General features: G+C 36.2%; 4 protein-coding genes across 4 annotated transcripts; 1 reads left to right on the top strand and 3 right to left on the bottom strand.

Moving 5' to 3' along the window:
• Nucleotides 1–9,591: 9,591 nt before the first annotated feature.
• LOC147934550 (uncharacterized) lies at nucleotides 9,592–10,125 on the bottom strand. Its single transcript, XM_087472675.1, has one exon. It carries the CDS (start codon nucleotides 10,123–10,125, stop codon nucleotides 9,592–9,594), a length of 534 nt encoding a protein of 177 aa, XP_087328801.1.
• A 105-nt stretch (nucleotides 10,126–10,230) lies between these two features.
• LOC147934551 (uncharacterized) lies at nucleotides 10,231–12,931 on the bottom strand. Its single transcript, XM_087472676.1, has 7 exons — nucleotides 12,332–12,931; nucleotides 12,166–12,243; nucleotides 11,851–12,066; nucleotides 11,651–11,767; nucleotides 10,606–11,243; nucleotides 10,389–10,494; nucleotides 10,231–10,302 (listed from the first exon to the last, which is right to left on the bottom strand). The coding sequence occupies exons 1-7, from the start codon at nucleotides 12,929–12,931 to the stop codon at nucleotides 10,231–10,233; spliced, it is 1,827 nt and encodes a 608-aa protein (XP_087328802.1).
• A 1,395-nt stretch (nucleotides 12,932–14,326) lies between these two features.
• On the top strand, nucleotides 14,327–16,908 carry LOC104724295 (phosphatidylinositol 3,4,5-trisphosphate 3-phosphatase and protein-tyrosine-phosphatase PTEN1). The gene is made up of 8 exons (XM_010442759.3): nucleotides 14,327–14,705; nucleotides 14,831–15,113; nucleotides 15,199–15,375; nucleotides 15,437–15,550; nucleotides 15,621–15,800; nucleotides 15,895–16,131; nucleotides 16,217–16,318; nucleotides 16,396–16,908. The coding sequence occupies exons 2-8, from the start codon at nucleotides 14,832–14,834 to the stop codon at nucleotides 16,534–16,536; spliced, it is 1,233 nt and encodes a 410-aa protein (XP_010441061.1). The 5' UTR covers nucleotides 14,327–14,705; nucleotide 14,831; the 3' UTR covers nucleotides 16,537–16,908.
• LOC104724293 (putative mitochondrial saccharopine dehydrogenase-like oxidoreductase At5g39410) lies at nucleotides 16,880–18,988 on the bottom strand. The gene is made up of 3 exons (XM_010442758.2): nucleotides 18,410–18,988; nucleotides 17,851–18,175; nucleotides 16,880–17,714 (listed from the first exon to the last, which is right to left on the bottom strand). Exons 1-3 carry the CDS (start codon nucleotides 18,754–18,756, stop codon nucleotides 17,025–17,027), a joined length of 1,362 nt encoding a protein of 453 aa, XP_010441060.1. The 5' UTR covers nucleotides 18,757–18,988; the 3' UTR covers nucleotides 16,880–17,024.
• Nucleotides 18,989–19,761: the final 773 nt, after the last annotated feature.

Below are 19,761 nucleotides of genomic sequence, written 5' to 3' on the forward strand. Positions count from 1 at the left end.
GATTCAATAGGCGGTTAAGACTTAGACTTCGCCGGCCCCTAAGAAAACCAGCTGTACTTACCGCACCTATTGAAAAGGATTCATCAGACTCTGTTGTTCCAGAGCGGTCGCTGCAGACAATGCTGCAGATAATGTAACTGTCCGGACATCCTCCCCAACTCCTCACGCATCTCCTACCAAATCAGTTACCTCCCCTGGTGATATCCTACTAAATGATCATGACTGGGTACAATATGTCCATCTGTTTGGGAACAAGGTAATGCACATTTTTTATTTTTACTGAATCCAATCTACTACCACAATATTCTGTAGGTTTACCCACCATATTCCCTAAAAAAAAATATGCAAGAGCCTACAGTTGGAACCCAGTCCTACCACTATCAAATATGCAATTCAGGATGTGTCCCCTAATTTGGATTCTGATTATGGTCTCAAACCCGTTTATGACACAGAGTCTAAGGTTATATACATTTCTATCTTCAATATAAATGCTTCCTTTTAATTTGTGATCTAATCAACTTTTTTGTAACAACAATCCCCTTTATATGACACTATCACTAAACCTTCCCATTGCTAATTCAACCTTTACATTTATGACTTATATAGCAAGGTCTGCGTGGATTTACTCCTTACAGGATGGTTCAGATACTGATCCAAACATTCACAACTCCACAGACCAGCCATTTCCACATTCCATCCTGCCTTACACCACCTTGTTACAGGATTTCATAGGGAACACAAATGTTAAAGCTCCTTCAGAGAATGAACCCGCTAATGCCTATATATCCTCTGATGGGATTGAGGATTTTTAAATATCATACTTATGAACTTTGTTACTTTAAGAACCTCTCCTCAATGTAGCCTTCCTAACTAGTTTCACCCCTGGTTTTGATCTAACAGAATTGATGCTGCTAATGTATTGGAAGCCCCTTCCCTTGTGCTGGCCTTTCACCTCGTTTTCAGAGAGAATCAGAGGGAGAAAAGAGAGTGATTGAGAGTTTACAGGTTTTGGGGAGATTCTTGGCTTGTTTGGTGAGATTTGTTCCTATGGAGTGGAAATCTAGTGTTAGGAAAGAAGGAGAGGCTTCCTAAGGTGTTGGATTCGTCATTTTTGGGTTAGAACTTTCTGCAAAAGAGGTCAGTGCATGACCATGGCTGATCTAATCTTGAGATCTCATTTGTTTTGCTTGTTCTATGTTGTTTGTGGTGTATTTCTTGCTTTTTTTGATTGATATATGGTTTCTATAGATTCTTATGGCTAATGGTCGAGTTTTGGACGGATTGGAGATGGATAGAAGCAGAGATTCGACTTTCGGCTTTGAGCAGATCGTGTATGCAGAGTCGGTGTCGGTCAACACCAACTTGTCAACAGGCGGCTGACACTTCTTTCCCTGGTTTGTTTGTGTTTTTTTGTTGCTTGTTTAACACTGAAATCTCTGTTGCTTGTGTGTATAGCCCAATAGATGGGAGGATTGTCTCACTGAGTGTTTATGACAATACCCATGCATCTCAATTTGTGTTTGTGGTGCAGGTAAAGGCAAAGTGTGATCGTGTAATCAAGACGATGAGGAGGAGGATGTTCTGGAGGCCTGATTGATTATAGTCTAGCTATTGTTTGGTTGCTAGAGTGGAATCCATACAACATTGTAGAATGTTGGAATTGCATATTTGCTTTGTTGATTTATTGGATTATTCATTGTTGGATTCTTTATTTAGTTTAATGGTTTTGGTTAGTTATCTGTTGTTGTTGATTAATACTAGGTTCGTAATGGGTATAGCATCACTAGGGATTTATTAAAAAAATAAATAACAGGATGGGATGTTTCACTAATACAAGCGTCAAACATAAAAATATCTTTATGTATGTATGAACAACTTTTAAAACGATGAGCTTCCCCTTCCATGTAATCAGACACGTAATATTGAAGATTTTGTCCGAGTGATGTTATATTAAATATTAAATATACCAAATATTGCAATGATTCAGTTAAACAGATTAGAATAATTTCTTTTAATATATGTTTATAAATAAAAATTAATAATTTATAAATAATGATCCTTAGAGATTGTGTATAATTAAATATTACAATAATTAATAAAATAAATCAAAATTGTGATAGATTCCTCACAATGATGAGAAGTCATTTTTACATCACAATTTAAAATTATGTATGTTGATAAATAATTTAGAGAGTAGAGAATGAAGTTAAAAAATTGAATTTAATATTACTTTCATTCCTTATTTTATGAAAAGATTTGTGTTGAATAGAAAGTTTGAAAATTTTCTAAAAGAAAAAACAAAATTTTAAATTTTAAAAATGTGTACCTTTAAATTGACAAGAAAATTTGAAATTTTCTCAAAAGAAGAACAAATATATAAATTTTTAAAGATTTCTAAAAGAACAAAGATAAATATTTTTTAAGATGTATACATTTGAATAAACACACCTGTTTGTAAGAGACACAATTCTACATTCAACATACACTACATTTTAGGGAGACGGTAGAAATTTCTAGCAAATACTAAATAAATAAAATATTTAATGAAAATGCTAAATGTATCTTTTATTCAAATTACAATTGTTATATAGATAGTTGTTGTTGTTTATCAGATGTAATCTTGATTACATATGTTATTTAACTTAGTAACTTAGTATTGCCATTACACATTTATAATAAGAGGCGTTAGTTTGCCAAAAAAAGAAAAATAATAAATAAGAGGTGTCATAGACGATTAAACACTTTCATCTATTTTATCATACTTTGGAGTGATGTGATGTCAATTCTAACACACCGCCATAATCTAATCCGTGAGCTCTTAATTTTTGTTAATGAAGATAATTTTTTTTGTCACTAATGACCGTGTCAGAAAAAACACACGCAAACTATTTTCAATTCGATTTAAGTCTTTATGAAACTTGTATTGACAGTCATCATTCAAGAATTTGTATATTTACAACATCGATCGCAACTCTCCTTTATAGATATCTAAAAACAAAATCTAGGGGAAAAATATTCAAATAACAAATGGGTCGGTTACTATAATAATACACAAAAGTTTCCTTATTACATGATTAGATCAAAAATGTTGGTAATTACTAGAATAAAATATGTATTCTACGTACCCTTTGAAGCAATGTAAAAAAAAATTCAATTACGAAAAATGCCATTAATGAAAAAAAAAACATCGGAAAATGTAAGAAAGTCTATCAGTTGTTTGATGGTATACAAATGCGGTACAAAAAAATGGTAAGAAAAGTTGGTATATTTAATTGGTCGACTATAGTGTAAAGTAGATTTAAATGGTATATTGATTTGTAATGATGGTACACTTATGTGAATGGTAGATTAGTAAGATATATATATGATGATGTTAGATTAACTTGGTAGAGCAATTTGTCTTTGATGATAGACTTAGTTCTTGAGCGGATAGATTGATAGACTTAATATGTAGGGAAGATATTTATGGTAGAGTAATTACCTGTTGCAACAGATATAAGTGATAGACTTAGTGCTTAGTAGATATTTTTGGTATACTAACATAGCTATCTGACAGATTTATAAAAGTGTACCGGTAGACTTACAATTTGTAGTAGAGAAAGTGATAGTTATGGTAGATTAAGTAGTGGTCATGTAGTTACGATAGACTTATATGTAGTTACGGTAGATTTATAAAAACTATTTGTAGTTATGGTAGACTATTTCGAAAGACGTAAGTCTTACCAGAATAGTACTAATTTTGTTAGAGATATTAAAAAGCCAGTATAGAGTTGCGATAGACTTATGTGGGAACCTTTACGACATTTTAAACTTGTATCATCTCAAACTGCTTCTTGATCTTTTCTTGATCAATCGTTTTCTACTTCTGTAGCCAATATAGTTCTTTTCTTGATCAATCGTTTTCTACTTCTGTAGCTAAACACGGTAGCTTCTCAGTTCCCGATATCCTTCTTTTGGTGACGGAAATGCAAGATATTGTTTTGGTATGTGGGAGGTGGAGGGTAGACAAAAAGCGATGGTTGTTTGATGTTGATAATAACAAAGGTTGCAGGATCATCAATGCTGATATGGAAACGAAGTTTGAAGATTTTGCTGCTATGGTGTTCGACGACTTTGGTTTATGTGAAGAAACTACTGGAATACTGCTGAGCTATATGTTAGAAATATTTAATAAAAGTGGAAGTGATATCCCACCGGTGTTTGTTAATAATGATCGGCAGTTTCAAATTTATCTCAGACAGTGCAGAGGTGAACCCGTCCGACTATGTTTTCAGAGTGAAGAAAAATGTCGTGAAACCTTGTTCGAGAAGGTTAACCCGAACACCATGGAAGGTAAGGCCAAAACTCCTAAAGTCGTTGTAGATGATTTCGTTGCAGAGGCAGAGGAATTGGGAAAGAAATATGGAGAGTATGACAGTCGGAAGGTTGACGGTGAAGTTAACGGAGGAAAGATGTTGAAGACGAAGTAGAAGATGACGAGGAGAACAGTAGATTTGATTACTGTGACGACAGCGATGGCGCAAGTTCTGGGGATGAAGACTATCGTTTGTACTCCAATTTCGCACCGGATGGAGGAGATGAATCATTGGACGACGGAGTTGGTGGGGGTGTTGTACAGAGGAAAATGTGTTTAAAACAGAATCAAAGTCCCGTATCCGCAAAACTAAGTCTGCTATTGAGAAAGAGGTTCGGAAAACAGAAGTGGGAGTTAGTGATTTAGCGATAGGGCAAAATTATGAAAGCAAAGCCTCGTTGGTGGCAAGATTGAAGGTTCTATGTGTATTAGAGAAATTTGATTATAATGTTCGTCAATCAAGACCCTGTTTGCTAATCGTTGACTGTTGGGTAGGAGGTTGTAAATGGAGACTACGAGCTTCAATAATTGGGGATTCTATGGTGTTTCATATTCGCAAATATTATACATGCTCTGTTACGGAACGATCAGCCCGTACCCGTAATGTTACACCACCAATCCTAGCTCATTTATACAAGGATTCTGTTGGTGGTATCGGAGGTTCGGTTGTGCCAAATCTTGTGGGAGAAGGGCTGAACCTACGCTATGGTATACAGGTGGGAGTCAGAAATATTTATAACATAATGCAATTTTATTTTGTATGGGGTACAAATCATTGGACGATTTGGATGCATAGGATGAACTAATATGTAAAGGTGTACGTTTTGTTGTCATTCACAGACAGTGTTGCTATAATTTTATGGGGTACATTTAATAACAAATTGTAATAGTGTAGATATAATTGTCTATAGACTTATTGACGACATAGTTGGAATAATAACAACTCGTTAATTGTAGTAGTGGATGCTTATTTATTTTTTTTCCAGATTAGTTGTTGATTTTTATGGGGTGCACTACACATATATAGAATTCGGGTCCACTGGATGTTGTTCAATGCTGATGTGTTTTACTGAACACTTTCATATACCAGCTTGGCTACTGGAAGGCACATCGTACAGTTATAAAGGCGCGGGAATATGTTAAGGGTACACCTGAAAGTGGATACGTTGAATTACCTTCATATTTATACAGGTTGAGGTGCTCTAATCCGGGGACCCTTACGAGACTGGTCGTTGATGCGGAAGATAGATTCAAGTTGCGATTGCTGGTTGCATTCAAGGATTCAAGTATATGCGAAAAGTTGTTGTTGTTGATGGAACATTTTTGAAGGGTGAATACAAAGGGACTCTACTCATAGCAACAACGCAAGATGGGAATTTTAATATATTTCCTTTGGTAAAGCTATCGGTAAAATATACCCCAGGGCCAGTCGTGGAATCTGCACTTATCATCTTCACAAGAATATTATTCAGAGGTTTAGCAGAAGTGAAACATTCCGGCTTGTTAACAAAGCAGTTGCAGCCTACCGTGTAGTTCATTTCAATCAATACTTCCAGTAAATTCAAGAATCGAATCCGCAGCTGCATGCTTACTTGGTGCATGCCGATGTATGCAAGTGGAGCAGGGCTCACTTTCCTGGTGATAGGTACAACTTCACTACGAGCAACATTGCAGAATAGATAAATAAAGTACTGAGTCCCGCGAGAGCGTATCCCATTGTGGAGTTACTAGAAGCTCTTCGGAATATGTTGACATGTTGGTTTGCCATTAGGAGAAAACAAGCTGCCGCAATGCCAACTGTACTCACGAAAGGAGTGGAGAACCTGTTAAAGGTATCAGAGTCATTAACATATCCATAGAGATATATGTTCTCTAAGGGTACACTTAGTTGTGTGATATTGTGTTTGGTCAAACTATAAAATGTTAGTGGAAATATTCAGTTGCTTCTTTGGGTTATTAACATTTACGCATTCTCATTCATTTTCTTACAGGAACGTATTGAAGAGGCAAGGCGTCTAAATGTCCAAGAAATAGATGAACATCAATTTCAAGTAAGTGGAGGTACCTCTATGCATGTCGTCAATCTGAGATATATAGGTGTTCATGTAGGCGTTTTGATATGGAGAGGATTCCATGCGTACATGCCATCGCAGCCGCCGAGAAGGCTAACCTATCTCGTATACACCAGTGTCATCCATACTTTCGCAAAGACTACCTCTGCAGTGGTTATGAGAAGTCGATAATGCCGAGTGATGAGTCCTACATGGTTCCTACTAAAGATAGAGAGTACAAATGTAAACCGACTTTCGTAAGGAATCCTCCAGGAAGGCCAAAGATGTCCAGAATGAAGTCTTTCCAAGAGGTGGCGTTTGAGACGAAACGGCCCCGTAAACAGCATGCTTGTTCTCAATGTCAACATGTTGGCCACAACCATACAACATGTCTAGGTAACATGTTCAGTTCGGTTCACTATGCAAACTATTAAGTACGTTTCAGTATGGTACGTTAAGTACGTTTCACTATGGTTCAGCAAGAACTCATAATTTATCTTTTTGTATGTGGGGAGCAGCACCTCTTATCATCTTGTAGTAAATGAAATGTAACTAAGTTTTAGTGGTGTGATGATACTACTCGTCATTCCTAAGTACCACTATTTATGTTGGAAGCTTATTTGTAACCTGTTAAGTTGGAAACAAACAGAATATTTAGGTATGTTTGGTTTTGCTGTTTGTAACTATGTGAGTATGTGAGAGAGGTCAGATATTACGAGTAGTTAAGCGAAAGCATAACAAGTCCTTAGGAGATGTCTAATGGGCTACTAATTGGGCCGTTATAAATAAGAAAACCCACTTGTTATCCAGTACCCCTCTAATATGGCAAAAACTCATTTTACCCTTTTCTTCATTGTCGATTGGAACTGCGTATTCCTTATCGTTACCTATCTGATCCGCCATAAGGAGACCCTTCGCAACAGCGGAGCCGAAACGGATAAAAAAAATTTGAAGAATTCTTTTTTTGTTGTTGTTGCTTGTGAATGGGCTGTAAGTTATACGCGTTTACGTTGTTTTGATCGTTGTTTGGAAGAATTGTTATGGTGCAACAATATATACCTTTTGTATATGTTCAACGAAGTGTTATATTGGTACAACTATGGTTCTGTTATGTTATTTATAGTTATGTAACATCTATTTTTAGTTGTCGAACCCACTTGTTTAGTTTTTTTTGTAGAATCATGTGGTCAATTGGTACACCTATCTTTAAATTGATATTTTCAGGTCAGGTGTGAAGAAGATAATGTATCTATTTTTAGTTGTCGTACCCACTTGTTTAGTTTTATTGTAGAATCATGTGTTCAATTGGTACACCTATCTTTAAATTGATATTTTCAGGTCAGGTGTGAAGAAGATAATGTATCCTTGAAGAAAGTTTGAGAAAGTGGTTACCAATATTACCATAATTTAGAAATTAGAAGAGAAAAGACGGAAAACAGGTTGGAGAAAAATTACAACCAAATAGGCCTCCTTGGAAGAACATAACACATGTGACTACCACTTCCTAAGTAGCTCCCTCAGCCTACCAATCTCGCAATCGGCGTGAGTTAAACGCGCGTTCAGTTCCTCATTTTCGTCACGCATTATACGCATAGTCTCCCTAATTGACTCCAACATAGGATTTTGGTAAGCCTGATGAATAGACTCTGTCTGCCTACAAATTTTGATATCTAGGTGTTCTAGCTCCTCATCAACTGCATCATCCCACCACTTACTTCGGTGTTCCTTACCGTCCTCTGTTTTCATAAAATTTAAAGGAAAAAATTCATGACATGAATAAAACAGAATAATTATATTGGCAACAGACAAATAATTCTCACCTCGCTCTTTGGACATTTGTATATTTTTCTACCTTGATTTTGGCCCCAGTCTAAAACTTCCAGTTTCATGCGTTCACCACACCAGCACTTATTAGGAACACCAAAATCACCGTATGCTCTTGCGCCCCCACTTTCAATGCTTGGTTGAGATGAAGAGCTCTGAGTATAACTTATTGGCATGACGCTAACAACATAAAACGAATCATTTAATCTAATATCAAGTAGCTATGAAGTCATCCAGTAGCTATTAGTAGATTTACCTTAGTTAACGAGATCTTTTAACCAGGCCGCCGCTCTCGTGACTTTTATGTTTTATCTCTCGTTTAATCTCAAAATGAGTAAACCCTAGATCTGAGGAATATTTATAAATATAAGTAAGATGGTAAAAAGAGACAATGTATTCAAACGACGCCCAAATATGATGACGCTACACGACCGTGCTTACTTTGAACTAGTTGTGGGACCAAATCAAATTATATTTTCATTCACACTATGTAATGCTTTTATGAGGGACCCAATCACATTATATCTCCATTCACACTGCCTTATGTGGACCCATATATATCATAGGAAGATGAACATAGTTGTATGTAGTTGTTCAGTTGTACTTAGGGAAACGAAGTTGTACAACCCATGATTATTGGAAACATTCAGTTGGCTACTAACAAAATTTACTTGTTACTAGTTGGCCAAATGATTAACACCATTTAATGGTGTTTTCTAATGTTTCTATCAAATCCATTTTTTTATTTCGTATTTTTTTAGTGATATCATTAAAGAATGAAACAAAGTTATAATCGACTCACCAGAATGTAAATTTTTCTGTGAAATATACAAGAAAGAGTAATATTATACTAAACCCTAAACGAAGCAACTTGGTTTCTAATCAAGTTGGGAAATTTGGCAATATTAAACGATAAATAAAGAATTAGGCCGATTGTTAAGAAAAAGTAAGTACAAACGTATTATATATATCAAAAATATACATGCGGCTTTCAAGGGTACAGTTGCCCTGTGATTAAAGACCAAATACACAGGATAGTTAACCAGCATAATGATGCGACCATAACTTACCCTAGAATATACAAGACACTATACCTAAAGAGTGTTTAAACCGATCATAGCTACCTGAGTGGCGAAATAGAAACATTACAAGTGACCGGATGTCGAATAATGAACCCCAACGACATCCACATATGCCATATATTACCAAAAAATATAAGTCGACATCCACACATCCCACATGTGTATCAAAAAAATTAACCTAACCCACACGTCTTCAATATCCACCCGCGGTAAACCATTCTAAAACTTCAAACTTTGAAACTGCTACGGGTTTTGTAAAATATATAAGCCGCTAACATCATTAATTAGTTGATTCCAAGATGAAGATGTCATCCGGATAATCATCTGTCTCATCAGGATCCAGTAGCTGCAGAAAGCAGTCTTGGTCTGGAACTTCATCTAACACTTCTGCAACAAGTTTCATTCTTATCACATGCATGGCCGCATCACAGAGGCCTTCGAAATTTAGACCAAGGGCTAAACACTCTATGAACTTCAACGCATACACACCACAATCACCCACTTGAATGTTCTGGGGAGCAGTTATCACTCTGTAATAAGTGAATGCGGCTCCCCCGGTTTTCTGTTGCTTGTACCTCCGGTTAAATGCTTGTACTAAGTTGGGAATCATCCTCCGGAACGGATTACAATGACTCTTCATAACCTCGCTGGTAGTACCACTGTCTATGTTATCATAAACTTTAATTTTTTTCCTTACCAAGTCAGCTTCGATGGCAACCCAGTGCTTGTTTTCGATGTTGTATGGGAAGAACAGGGTGTCTACATCCTCAACCCAAACCTTGTTTGTCACTCCATACTTGGGCAATCTCCCCATGTACATCTCAAAATAAGGTTCTCCAAATTCCCAATTCTTAGATGCTTCAAAACTAGGGAAATCTTTTGCCCACTTACTAACAAAACAAGGGTCAAGGAAAGCTATCTAATCTGTTAGAAATGGGGATGGCGATTTCGTCGCCCTTTGACGGAACATCTGGACACATGTACTCATGTGCTGCAACACGAATTAAATGAACCAGTCATTAGTCTACTATTGTAACCTTACGATAAGTACCAACTACGGGCAACTTCGAACCTTACCGCATCCCATAACCAGCCGAACTTCTCATCAATGAGTGACCACAATTGTTTAGGGGTCAGCAGCCGAAAATAAAATTCAGCATTTCCAGTGCTTGGAACTTTAGCCCTGAATCCCAAAAATTACAACATCAGTTATAAATCCTTGTTAATAAACAAATATAAACAAATCTGAATATAATTCACGGGGTACACTTATAAATCATCAGTTAGGAAGGACTTCAACTTTTCTACTTTCGCAAGACATGCCGCAATGAAAGGATCATACACGTCAGGTGATAGGACAACAATGTCGTCTACTGCTCGTTTGAGTAAAGCAAATCGCATTGATTCTGCATTAAGGCTTCCACCAAAGATACTGGCCAGTGGATCTCCAGAAGGAGGATCATCATCCTCTCTTGAGGGAGGAATCAACTTTTGTAATACATTTCCAAAATAATTGTGTTTCTCGTTTTCAGTAAGTTCTCTCGACACAGGGGTACTCCTACCCTCACCTAAATCATTACAAATCTCGACCCCACGGTACGAGGGTACAGCGTTGCAATTAACTGGGTGAGCTCCACTAGGATGCAATGTATTAATAGGAGTAATAGGTATGGGTTGTACACCTGCTCCGTTTACTTTGTCATTAAACTTTACCCTTTTTTCACCTTCCCCTGTCTGGCACCTCTGTACTCCTTTTCCACGCATTACACTCTCTACATTCTTTTTCCGATTTAGCTCCACACTCTCGGCTACGTAAACTTCGTCTTCTGATTCGATTTTAATACTAACTGACCCAATGATCTTTTTCCTTGACGCTTTTGGATTCCTAATAATGCTTGCAACATCGAAATTGTATCCAGGGGGACGCGTCATCTGAAATAGCCATAACTTGAACACACACATGTATTTAACGTTATATACACGAAATATCTCATATAGTGTAACACTATAAAATAACAAGTTATTAAACACTTATCAATTTGTCTGTAAAAAATCCAATGTCAATTATTTTCAAAGTATATACAACTTCACAAAAGTGACAACAACATTTTCTCTTCGAATAAATAAAGAAAAATACAAAGACTTCATAGTTATGATTCCCCTCCTAACGATTACCAAAATTCTGCATCACAAAACCATCGTATCATACTCTTTTACTGGAAACTATATATATATATATATATATATATATATATATATATATCAATGTATATATATATATATCAATGTATATATATCCCTTTATATATATATTGATAATTACGGTCAAGAGATCATACCTCCGCTTTTTCATGTTCTGCAAAGCCATTTGAACCACCTGCTTCATCCGTTGACTTGATAACAACTTTCTTCAGAAGTTGTACGTCATTCTGTAAGTTTCCTATCTTACTTCCATCCTGTCAAATGTCTTGATAACCATGGTTATTGATCTTCCGAATGATAACTCCACATTTTCTATTTTCTCACTTAATGATTCAACCATAATTATGAACCTTCCACTGCAATCGTCACCCTCCACCGCTGACATCTTATCTCCTGAAATCTTGTCTACTAACGTCTTCTCCCCAACACTTTCTTTCTTCTCTCTCACAATCTTCGGGACATTCCTGATTTTCCTTGGGGCAGTCTCAGCGAAATCATCCTCACTATTCCCTTCAACGTGTTCTCTCCTCTCCCTCTTCTTCGTAGATTCACCCTTGTTTTTGTTTAAACAATCCCATTGTCTCTCATCCAAACCTCCATTGATAACGTCAAACAGCAGTTATCAAGTTTCTTCTTCCCCCCCATCCCCTACACTGTACACTGAATTCTCTTCAGGCCATTCTGGATATATGACCTCCATAGGTTTCGGAACTAGATGTTTCACCTGAAGCTACATTTCAAAAACAATAACATTAAATATGCTTCTGTTATAACAACTGCTAACCCGAAATTGTAATTAAAATTGTAGGAATAAATACCTCTCCATTATTTATGCGTTTGCTCCCAGATATGAAGGCTTTGATATCCTTCCTTGGCCTCCCTCCAGCCCACCTTAGCATAGGCAAGTGTACACCTTCTCTTACATTCCCACTAGTATCCCTCAGTACCTTCACACTCTCAAAAGCCGATATCAGGAATACATGGACACATCCATGGAGGGTATAGGCATCGTTATGTAACCCAAGCACTTTGATGGAATCAACTAAACTCTTGAATCCAACCCTACCCCATTGATAACTATCAAATGAATTCTCATTCAAGACCCTTTTGGCATATTGGAGAGGTATCCTACTATTCCTAGATATGCCAAGCACTCCTACATTTACAAGAAACAACCGAGCACTCTGAGTCTTGATTTTGTTAGACCACCCCCGACACCTTCTCAAACCTTCATGAATCTCGTTATAGTTTGGTCCAACACTAACATCCACTTTCAAAGTCGCCCATAAAAGTGTATGATCGTCTTCACACTCTGTAATATCTAATTTCTCAGAGTTCAGTCCACTAATTTCTTCATATTCATATAGAGAGAACCTTAATGGCTTTCCTTCGATCAAAAACCATAACTCATATGCCATATCTATTGCCAATTGATTAGCTAATAGATAGTGAATGGTCTTGCCACAAAATAAGTAGTGATTAGATAATTTAATTTTCATAGAACACCAAATCTCAAATCTTAAAACAAGATTAACAACCAGATTACACAGAGAAGATCCATAAATTTACCTCCACCTCAAGTTTCGTCGACCTCACCCGCCGTCCGCGAAAGTAACCAAACTTCACACCGGAACCCAACTTATCTCCACCGCCGTCCTGCGACCTCCGAATCTTTTAAGCGATCTCAATTTCGGGTTTTATATTTCTCTCAGAATCGAGGGTAAACCCATCAATTAATTATTGTAAATGTAAATGGCATAAAGCGTAATAAAACAATCAACCCATGGTTTAGAAGTAATGTTGAAACTTTTAAATACTCTTCTAGTAAGATTGGTTCTCAAACGTAGTGTTATAGTAATTAAGCCACTTTTATGCCTTATTCTAGGTAATTTCTCATAACAAATTCTACATGATTTTATAAAATACGATTCCTTACCAGCAAATCTTCATTTTTATATGCCTTTCTCAAAATCATGTAGAGTTATACAAAAAAAAAAAAAAAATCATGTTGAAATATTTGCACCAAAGCAATCTTCATATACAGTAAAACCTCTATAAATTAATAATGTTGGGACCAAGATATTTTATTAATTTATAGTGATATTAATTTATCTATAAATTAATAATTATTATTTTATAGTGTAAATTGATAATTATTAATTTATAAGTATTTTTGTAATTTTTTAATTTTTAAAAGAATTATAAATTGAGATAATTTTTGCAAAATAAGATTAGAATTTTGGATTTTGTAAATTTTATGGTATTGGAATTTAATTTGAAAAATTAAAAAATATTATTGACAATTTTTACAAATATTATCGACAAATTCACTTATACACATGACATAAATATTCAAATTTATGAATCAAAATATCAATTATTGTATTTTAATAGTTTATCAAACTATCAAAATGTAAATGATGCATATTTATAAATTGAAAACTTTAAAAAATTTTAGCTGTTTTATGAAATTTTATAGACTATTTTATATCATTATTGTTTGAAGATGCAAAATAAAAATTGTTTTATAGATATGAGGTTTAAGAGAAACATAGTTTACTGTATCAGCATATATTTATATATATATATATATATATATATATTTACATGATTATTTATTTATTATATTATTGGAACCATATTTTACATGAGAATTTCAAAAAAAAATATTATCTTATTATCTTATCAAATTTTGTTATTTTTTACACTGTCCCGACTTGGGGCTAATAAAATTTATTAATTTAGAGTATTTATTAATTTATAGAGTATTAATTTAAAGAAGTTTTACTGTATATTGTTTTCTTCATACTAATGTAATCTTTACAGAAAAGAAAGGGGAATGCTTACGAATTGAAGAATCAAAATGATCGTTCTTCTTATATACTCTTTTTTACATTATTCCCGCCAAAACTAACAGCCACAGGTAGAGAGAGAATGAGAGAGACCTAAATTTAAAGGGGAAGCTTGGCTAAATTTCAGGACCTCCAAAAATGGGATTGCACCGTTGTTGTTCATCTATGAATGCAACGTTACCTCTGTTCAGGTAACAAAACCCATTTTCACCAACATAATAGAAAGTTTTTCGTTTAATTTGTATTACCTCGCGACATCTTCTTCTTTCTCGGGTTCCCAATTCCCTCAATTTGGGAACCTGAAAAACTCCCTTCCTCAACTTCATGATTAATTCTTCAGGTATAATAAACCCTTCGATCGATCATCTCAAACCTACAAAATCTTCACATTTTTCTTGTGGCGCACGGTACCTAACCTAATTTATATGCTTTTTCTTTCTTTCTTTCTTTCTTTCTTTCTTTCAGAATGGGTATCAAGCTCTCAAGAGGGCCTGTAAAAGAGAAATCAACTCTAGAACTAGCGAGGGTTCACATTCTGACTTACCTAACCACAAGTTCTTACCTACGTAGCTTGGTGTCCAAGAAAAGAAGACGGTTAATCATCGGCGGATATGATCTTGACATGTCTTACATCTCTGACAAATTGTTGGCAATGTCTTTTCCTGCTGAACGAATGAGAGCAGTTTATAGAAACCCTCTTTGGCAAGTCAAGTCCGTCCTTGATATGCGACATCCTGATCACTACAAGGTTAATAACACAATTGTTCAATCAAAAACATCAAATCAACACATAAATCAATCTTTTTCTAAACATTTTTCAATTCTGTATGCAGGTCTATAATTTATGCATAGAGGAATCTTATGATCCAGAAAACTTTTATGGCCGCGTGGAACGATTCCCATTCGATGACAATCATGTTCCATCTCTCAAAATGATCCAACTTTTCTGCGAAAGTGTTTATTCTTGGATAGCATTAGATCCCAAGAACATCGCTGTTATTCATTGCATGGTAATTTCTCAAAATCAAAACCACATTGGTAAAGTATCAGATTCTAATGTACATTTTGCAGGCAGGAAAAGGCAGAACAGGGTTAATGGTATCGGCCTACCTTGTTTATGGTGGAATGTCAGCTGAAGACGCTCTTGAGATGTATGCAAGCAGAAGAACTACAAACAATAATGGAGTAAGTCCTTGATTTAGCTATGTATTAATAGAGAATTAAGATTTTCTTGATTAACACGGTACCATGACAGGTCTCAATACCAAGCCAACGTCGTTATGTGAAATACTGGTCAGATTTACTTTCGTTTGGTAAAAAGGGACCTCCGGAGGTTAAATTACCTCAAGAAGATAGCAGAGAGTTGCTGAGGATTAGACTTTATGATACAGCTAACGTTGACTCCGTCTTCTTTGTGGTCTCAGAACTTCAAGAGGTAATGATGTATATACACTTTTGATGCATTTGCAGATTCTGTTTGATAAATAATATAAACATTGATGCAAAGCAAACTCTGTTTTTGATGTTAGGTTCCAAATGAGATGTATAGACCATCTGTAGAACTTGCAAGAGGTTGCTGTAGACAATTCAAGAAAGGGTATTGTAGAAGCTCGAGTCCACGGTATTATATATCTCATGTGAATCCAGAAGAGGATGAGGAAGTAACAGATGGAGAAGAGCCACGTCTTGTTGTTCAAATGGATACAGAGAGTTCCATCATCGACGAGAAAACATGTCTTGATTTTTACTTTGACAAACCTGTGAGAGTAAGTCTGAAAAAAACAAATCTTCTTCGGACAATGTCTTTTTGACAAGATGATGATACGTTAATAATATGATTCTTTTGGACAGGTGAGTGGAGACATACGCATCACATTCTACCAGAAAATGATTGGAAGCCGCCTTTTCTATACTTGCTTTAACACAGCTTTTATAACCAATGGCTTGCTTCAGGTAAAATTATACAATTCTTTTAAGCAAATGCTCTCTCTCTTGACATTTATATCAATGGCCATTTCTTGCTCCTGCAGTTTTCCATAGGAGAGCTAGACAAAGTTGGTGGTAACGGAAGATCGATATCTGGTCCTGATTTTAGCTTGGAGTTACTCTTTGGCCCAGCTAGTTCAAAATTCGAGAAGTTTCGTTCCCGCGATGACCTTTCTATTTCTTAAGCATCATTTTCAGCTCACTCAAGATCGAATTCGTTGAAGCTCATTTGGATTCAAGACTTCAGTCAGCCACAAAAGATGCCTGGATAGATCAAAGGCTGAAAACAGAGTTTTCCATGTACAAATGCAGAGGCAAACGGGAAATTATCAAACAAAATCAGCAAAAGAACCACTTTCTGAACAATGTATTTTTCTTTTTGGTAGCAGGGACTGCAGTTTTGGTAAATGATAGACAGTAATATGATTTTATGGGATTCTCTTAGCATCCATTTTTTCATAAAGACGGTCTGTTTCCGGTTTAAGAACCAGCCACTCTGGTTTGAGTACATATCTTTCATAGTAAAAGTTTAGTAAAGGGTTTTATTATTACTGCAATACAACTTACCATCAAACTGTCTTCACTGTGACTTTGAAGCTCGAACTCGAGCTAATTAGATGGAGAAACATAACAACTAAAAAAGAGAATAGAAAAGCAGGAGAAAGGTCTCTTTTTATGCTTGAGGCTTCATCTTTGAAATCAACTCAAAGGATATGCCATTTTCTTCAAGTCGCTGCTGGATATCAGTTGATCCGAAGACAATGCCGGGTGTGTAGACTCCTCCTTTGACTAGGCTTTCACGCTGGCCCAAGATTATTAAACCGCATTGAACAAGTGTTATCGGGGTGGTTATATACCCAATCTCAGGTCCTGAAATCCTTGTAATAATTTCCATGTCAGGCTTTGTGTTTCCTTGTGAAGCTAAACTCTCTTCGCTGTACCCACGACCAATGAACCACATCTTAAACGTAGCGCTTTCTACCTCTTCTTCACTTGGACCCTTCTTCTGGAACCAACCAAGGCTAAAAACTGAAGGGAATTTCAAAAGAAGCCATCTTCCAAAGGAGAACTTGGAAAGCAAACCAAGGGACACTCCAAGTGTAACATAACGGAATATCCCAAAGAGAGATTTGGATGTGATCTTTACACCGAAATGAGTTGGCTTGATTGATGACCAGAATGCTTCTCTCTTTTGTATCTGCTCAGGACTTTCGTTAATCCCAGGAAGTCCATGTGGCTTCTCTGTTAGAGTTGTGAGAGTTCTACGAACAACTACTGCATCAGCTGAAGGTAACTTTAAAGCCCAAAGACCAATCTTTTTCTGGTTTTCTAGTGTTGGTCCTTTAGCTGGAGGACCATGAATCTGCAAATACATTCCAAAGTTCAATACAAGCCAAAGCCTACTAACAACGAATCTACATAACAACCTTAATCAACCTGAACTAAAGAAACAAGTAGAATTTTATTCAATGTCACATTACGTTATATGTATTACTTACCGATGGTCTTGGCCTTCTTGGTCTTGAACGTCTCAGTTCTTTAAGCTTATCCGCATTAGCTACACCTAAAACCGCAGACTCATAAGTCCCAAAGTTTCCAGCAATTCTTTTATCAGACTCCAAGCTGAGATACGCTTCGATCTGGTTAGGAACCGATGGAGTTTCCCATTGTTTGGCATTAAAGAGAAGACCCAATTCAGCAGGAATCGAATCAAAACCACAAGCAGAAACGATTAACGAGCCAGTTTCTTCAGCTCTTTCATGGTAACTAGCTTCCATCCTCTCCATGAACTCAGGTTCACCACTTATATCCAAATAATCACACCTATCAAACAAACAAACCAAACTTCACAAGATTGCACCTTTATCATCAAGCTACAATCTTAATCGTTCCTTAAACCTAATCAGAGATAAAACTTAACAAGAAGCTTATCATTTTTCAAGAAATCAAGATCACAAAAGCTTAAAGATTTGATATTTACTTAACACTGAAACAAAACTTCATAAAAGCATCAAACTTTAACACACTAAACTAATCCCAGTTGAGAAAAATCTATACCCTGAATCAGCACAAGCGGAGACGACGGGATCGCCATGGATACGGAAAGGTCCAACACAGTTGAGGATGAGTTTGGTTTGTGTACAGAGACGACGAAGTGAATCCGGGTCAGATGTATCACCAGTGAGGATAGCGACAGAGGAAGGAGGCGGGTTCGGGCGGGCGGCCCATTGGAGTGATTGGGTTAACCGGGTCGAGTTACGACCAGCTAAAGCTAGAGACTTTAAGGGAGAAGACGGTGTTTGAAGGAACTTGAGAGCTTCTCTGACAACGTATTTACCGGTGAACCCGGATGCTCCGAGTATGACGATATCGTAAACCGGGTCGGGTTTTTGGGTTGGGTTCATCGTGATCGGATTTTGGGATTCGGAGACGGTGAAAGTTCTTGGCTTTGAGATAGATATTTTAGTCTTTTATGGAGCTGTGTGCTCACCGACAACGGCGACGTTACACGTCATTGTGTAAACATATCTTAAGTAATAAATCATTTTTGTCACGAAATTGAAGCATAATTGTAATTTGTGATTTGATTTGATTGGCATAAATCATGTGTGACATAGTTCATTCATTCTTGTTTCTAAATTATTCATTATTGTAAGCAGATTTTGGAGGAGAGAGAGAGAGAGGGTAAAAACACTTTACGCCGTTTTTGGTTATATTACCAGAACTACACATTGTTTAAACTAGACAATAAAACGGCACGCAGTGAAACTACGAAAAAATGACAAACTTGTTCAACCAAGCGCTCTTTACTAGCTCCAAGCCTCCAAGTGTATATGTTCCTCCATTGTTGTGTTTCTTTCAATCGCTTGATAATGACTTAATTAGCGTAATGCAAGAGCATTATTGTAATTAATTATCCTAGGTTGTTTGTAGTGGATTGTAGCTGTGTTGGCAGCTGATCAACACCTATAGCTGAGTCGGTTTGCTAGGGAACTAAGAGTTGGTCCAGTAGGATTCAGCATTATTATGGATGAGTTTAGGATCATTTGTTTGCTAGATATCTCTCTGCACTTTTGGTTCTCATAATGAAATATTTATTTAGTGCCATTCGAAATATTTTTCATTAATGCTGGATGATGCAAATAGAAGACTATCCCCAAATTTCTCAATACATAGGAAGGTCGATGATGCAATGCTATATCATTGTAGTACATGGAATCATTGAAATGAATGACAAGGGTGAAATAGACAAAGAAAATAATATTTTGATCAAAATATATATATATATATATATATATAGATATATATATATCAAGAGACAATTTCTTTTAGCTTCTTTTTATTTCAATCAGGTCACTTCTCCATGTGTGAGAGACATTACAGCTAACGTGCTCTAGGTAAGCAAAAAG

Source organism: Camelina sativa, chromosome 11 (genome assembly GCF_030686135.1).
Source record: "Camelina sativa cultivar CO46 ecotype springtype chromosome 11, ASM3068613v1".
NCBI lineage: Eukaryota > Viridiplantae > Streptophyta > Magnoliopsida > Brassicales > Brassicaceae > Camelina > Camelina sativa.

Bases quoted from the DNA above. Each gene is read 5' to 3' on its own strand.
- LOC147934550 (XM_087472675.1), bottom strand. From the start codon at position 10,125: ATGGGGAGATTGCCCAAGTATGGAGTGACAAACAAGGTTTGGGTTGAG.
- LOC147934551 (XM_087472676.1), bottom strand. From the start codon at position 12,931: ATGGCATATGAGTTATGGTTTTTGATCGAAGGAAAGCCATTAAGGTTC. The intron at 12,244-12,331 runs GTATTTATTCCT...TTTGAAATGTAG, and splicing joins AACGCATAAATAATGGAGAG to CTTCAGGTGAAACATCTAGT. The intron at 11,768-11,850 runs GTTGAATCATTA...GACATTTGACAG, and splicing joins GTGGAAGGTTCATAATTATG to GATGGAAGTAAGATAGGAAA.
- LOC104724295 (XM_010442759.3), top strand. From the start codon at position 14,832: ATGGGTATCAAGCTCTCAAGAGGGCCTGTAAAAGAGAAATCAACTCTA. The intron at 15,114-15,198 runs GTTAATAACACA...TTCTGTATGCAG, and splicing joins GACATCCTGATCACTACAAG to GTCTATAATTTATGCATAGA. The intron at 16,319-16,395 runs GTAAAATTATAC...TTGCTCCTGCAG, and splicing joins TAACCAATGGCTTGCTTCAG to TTTTCCATAGGAGAGCTAGA.
- LOC104724293 (XM_010442758.2), bottom strand. From the start codon at position 18,756: ATGAACCCAACCCAAAAACCCGACCCGGTTTACGATATCGTCATACTC. The intron at 18,176-18,409 runs GTATAGATTTTT...TTTGTTTGATAG, and splicing joins TCCGCTTGTGCTGATTCAGG to GTGTGATTATTTGGATATAA. The intron at 17,715-17,850 runs GTAAGTAATACA...ATGTATTTGCAG, and splicing joins CAAGAAGGCCAAGACCATCG to ATTCATGGTCCTCCAGCTAA.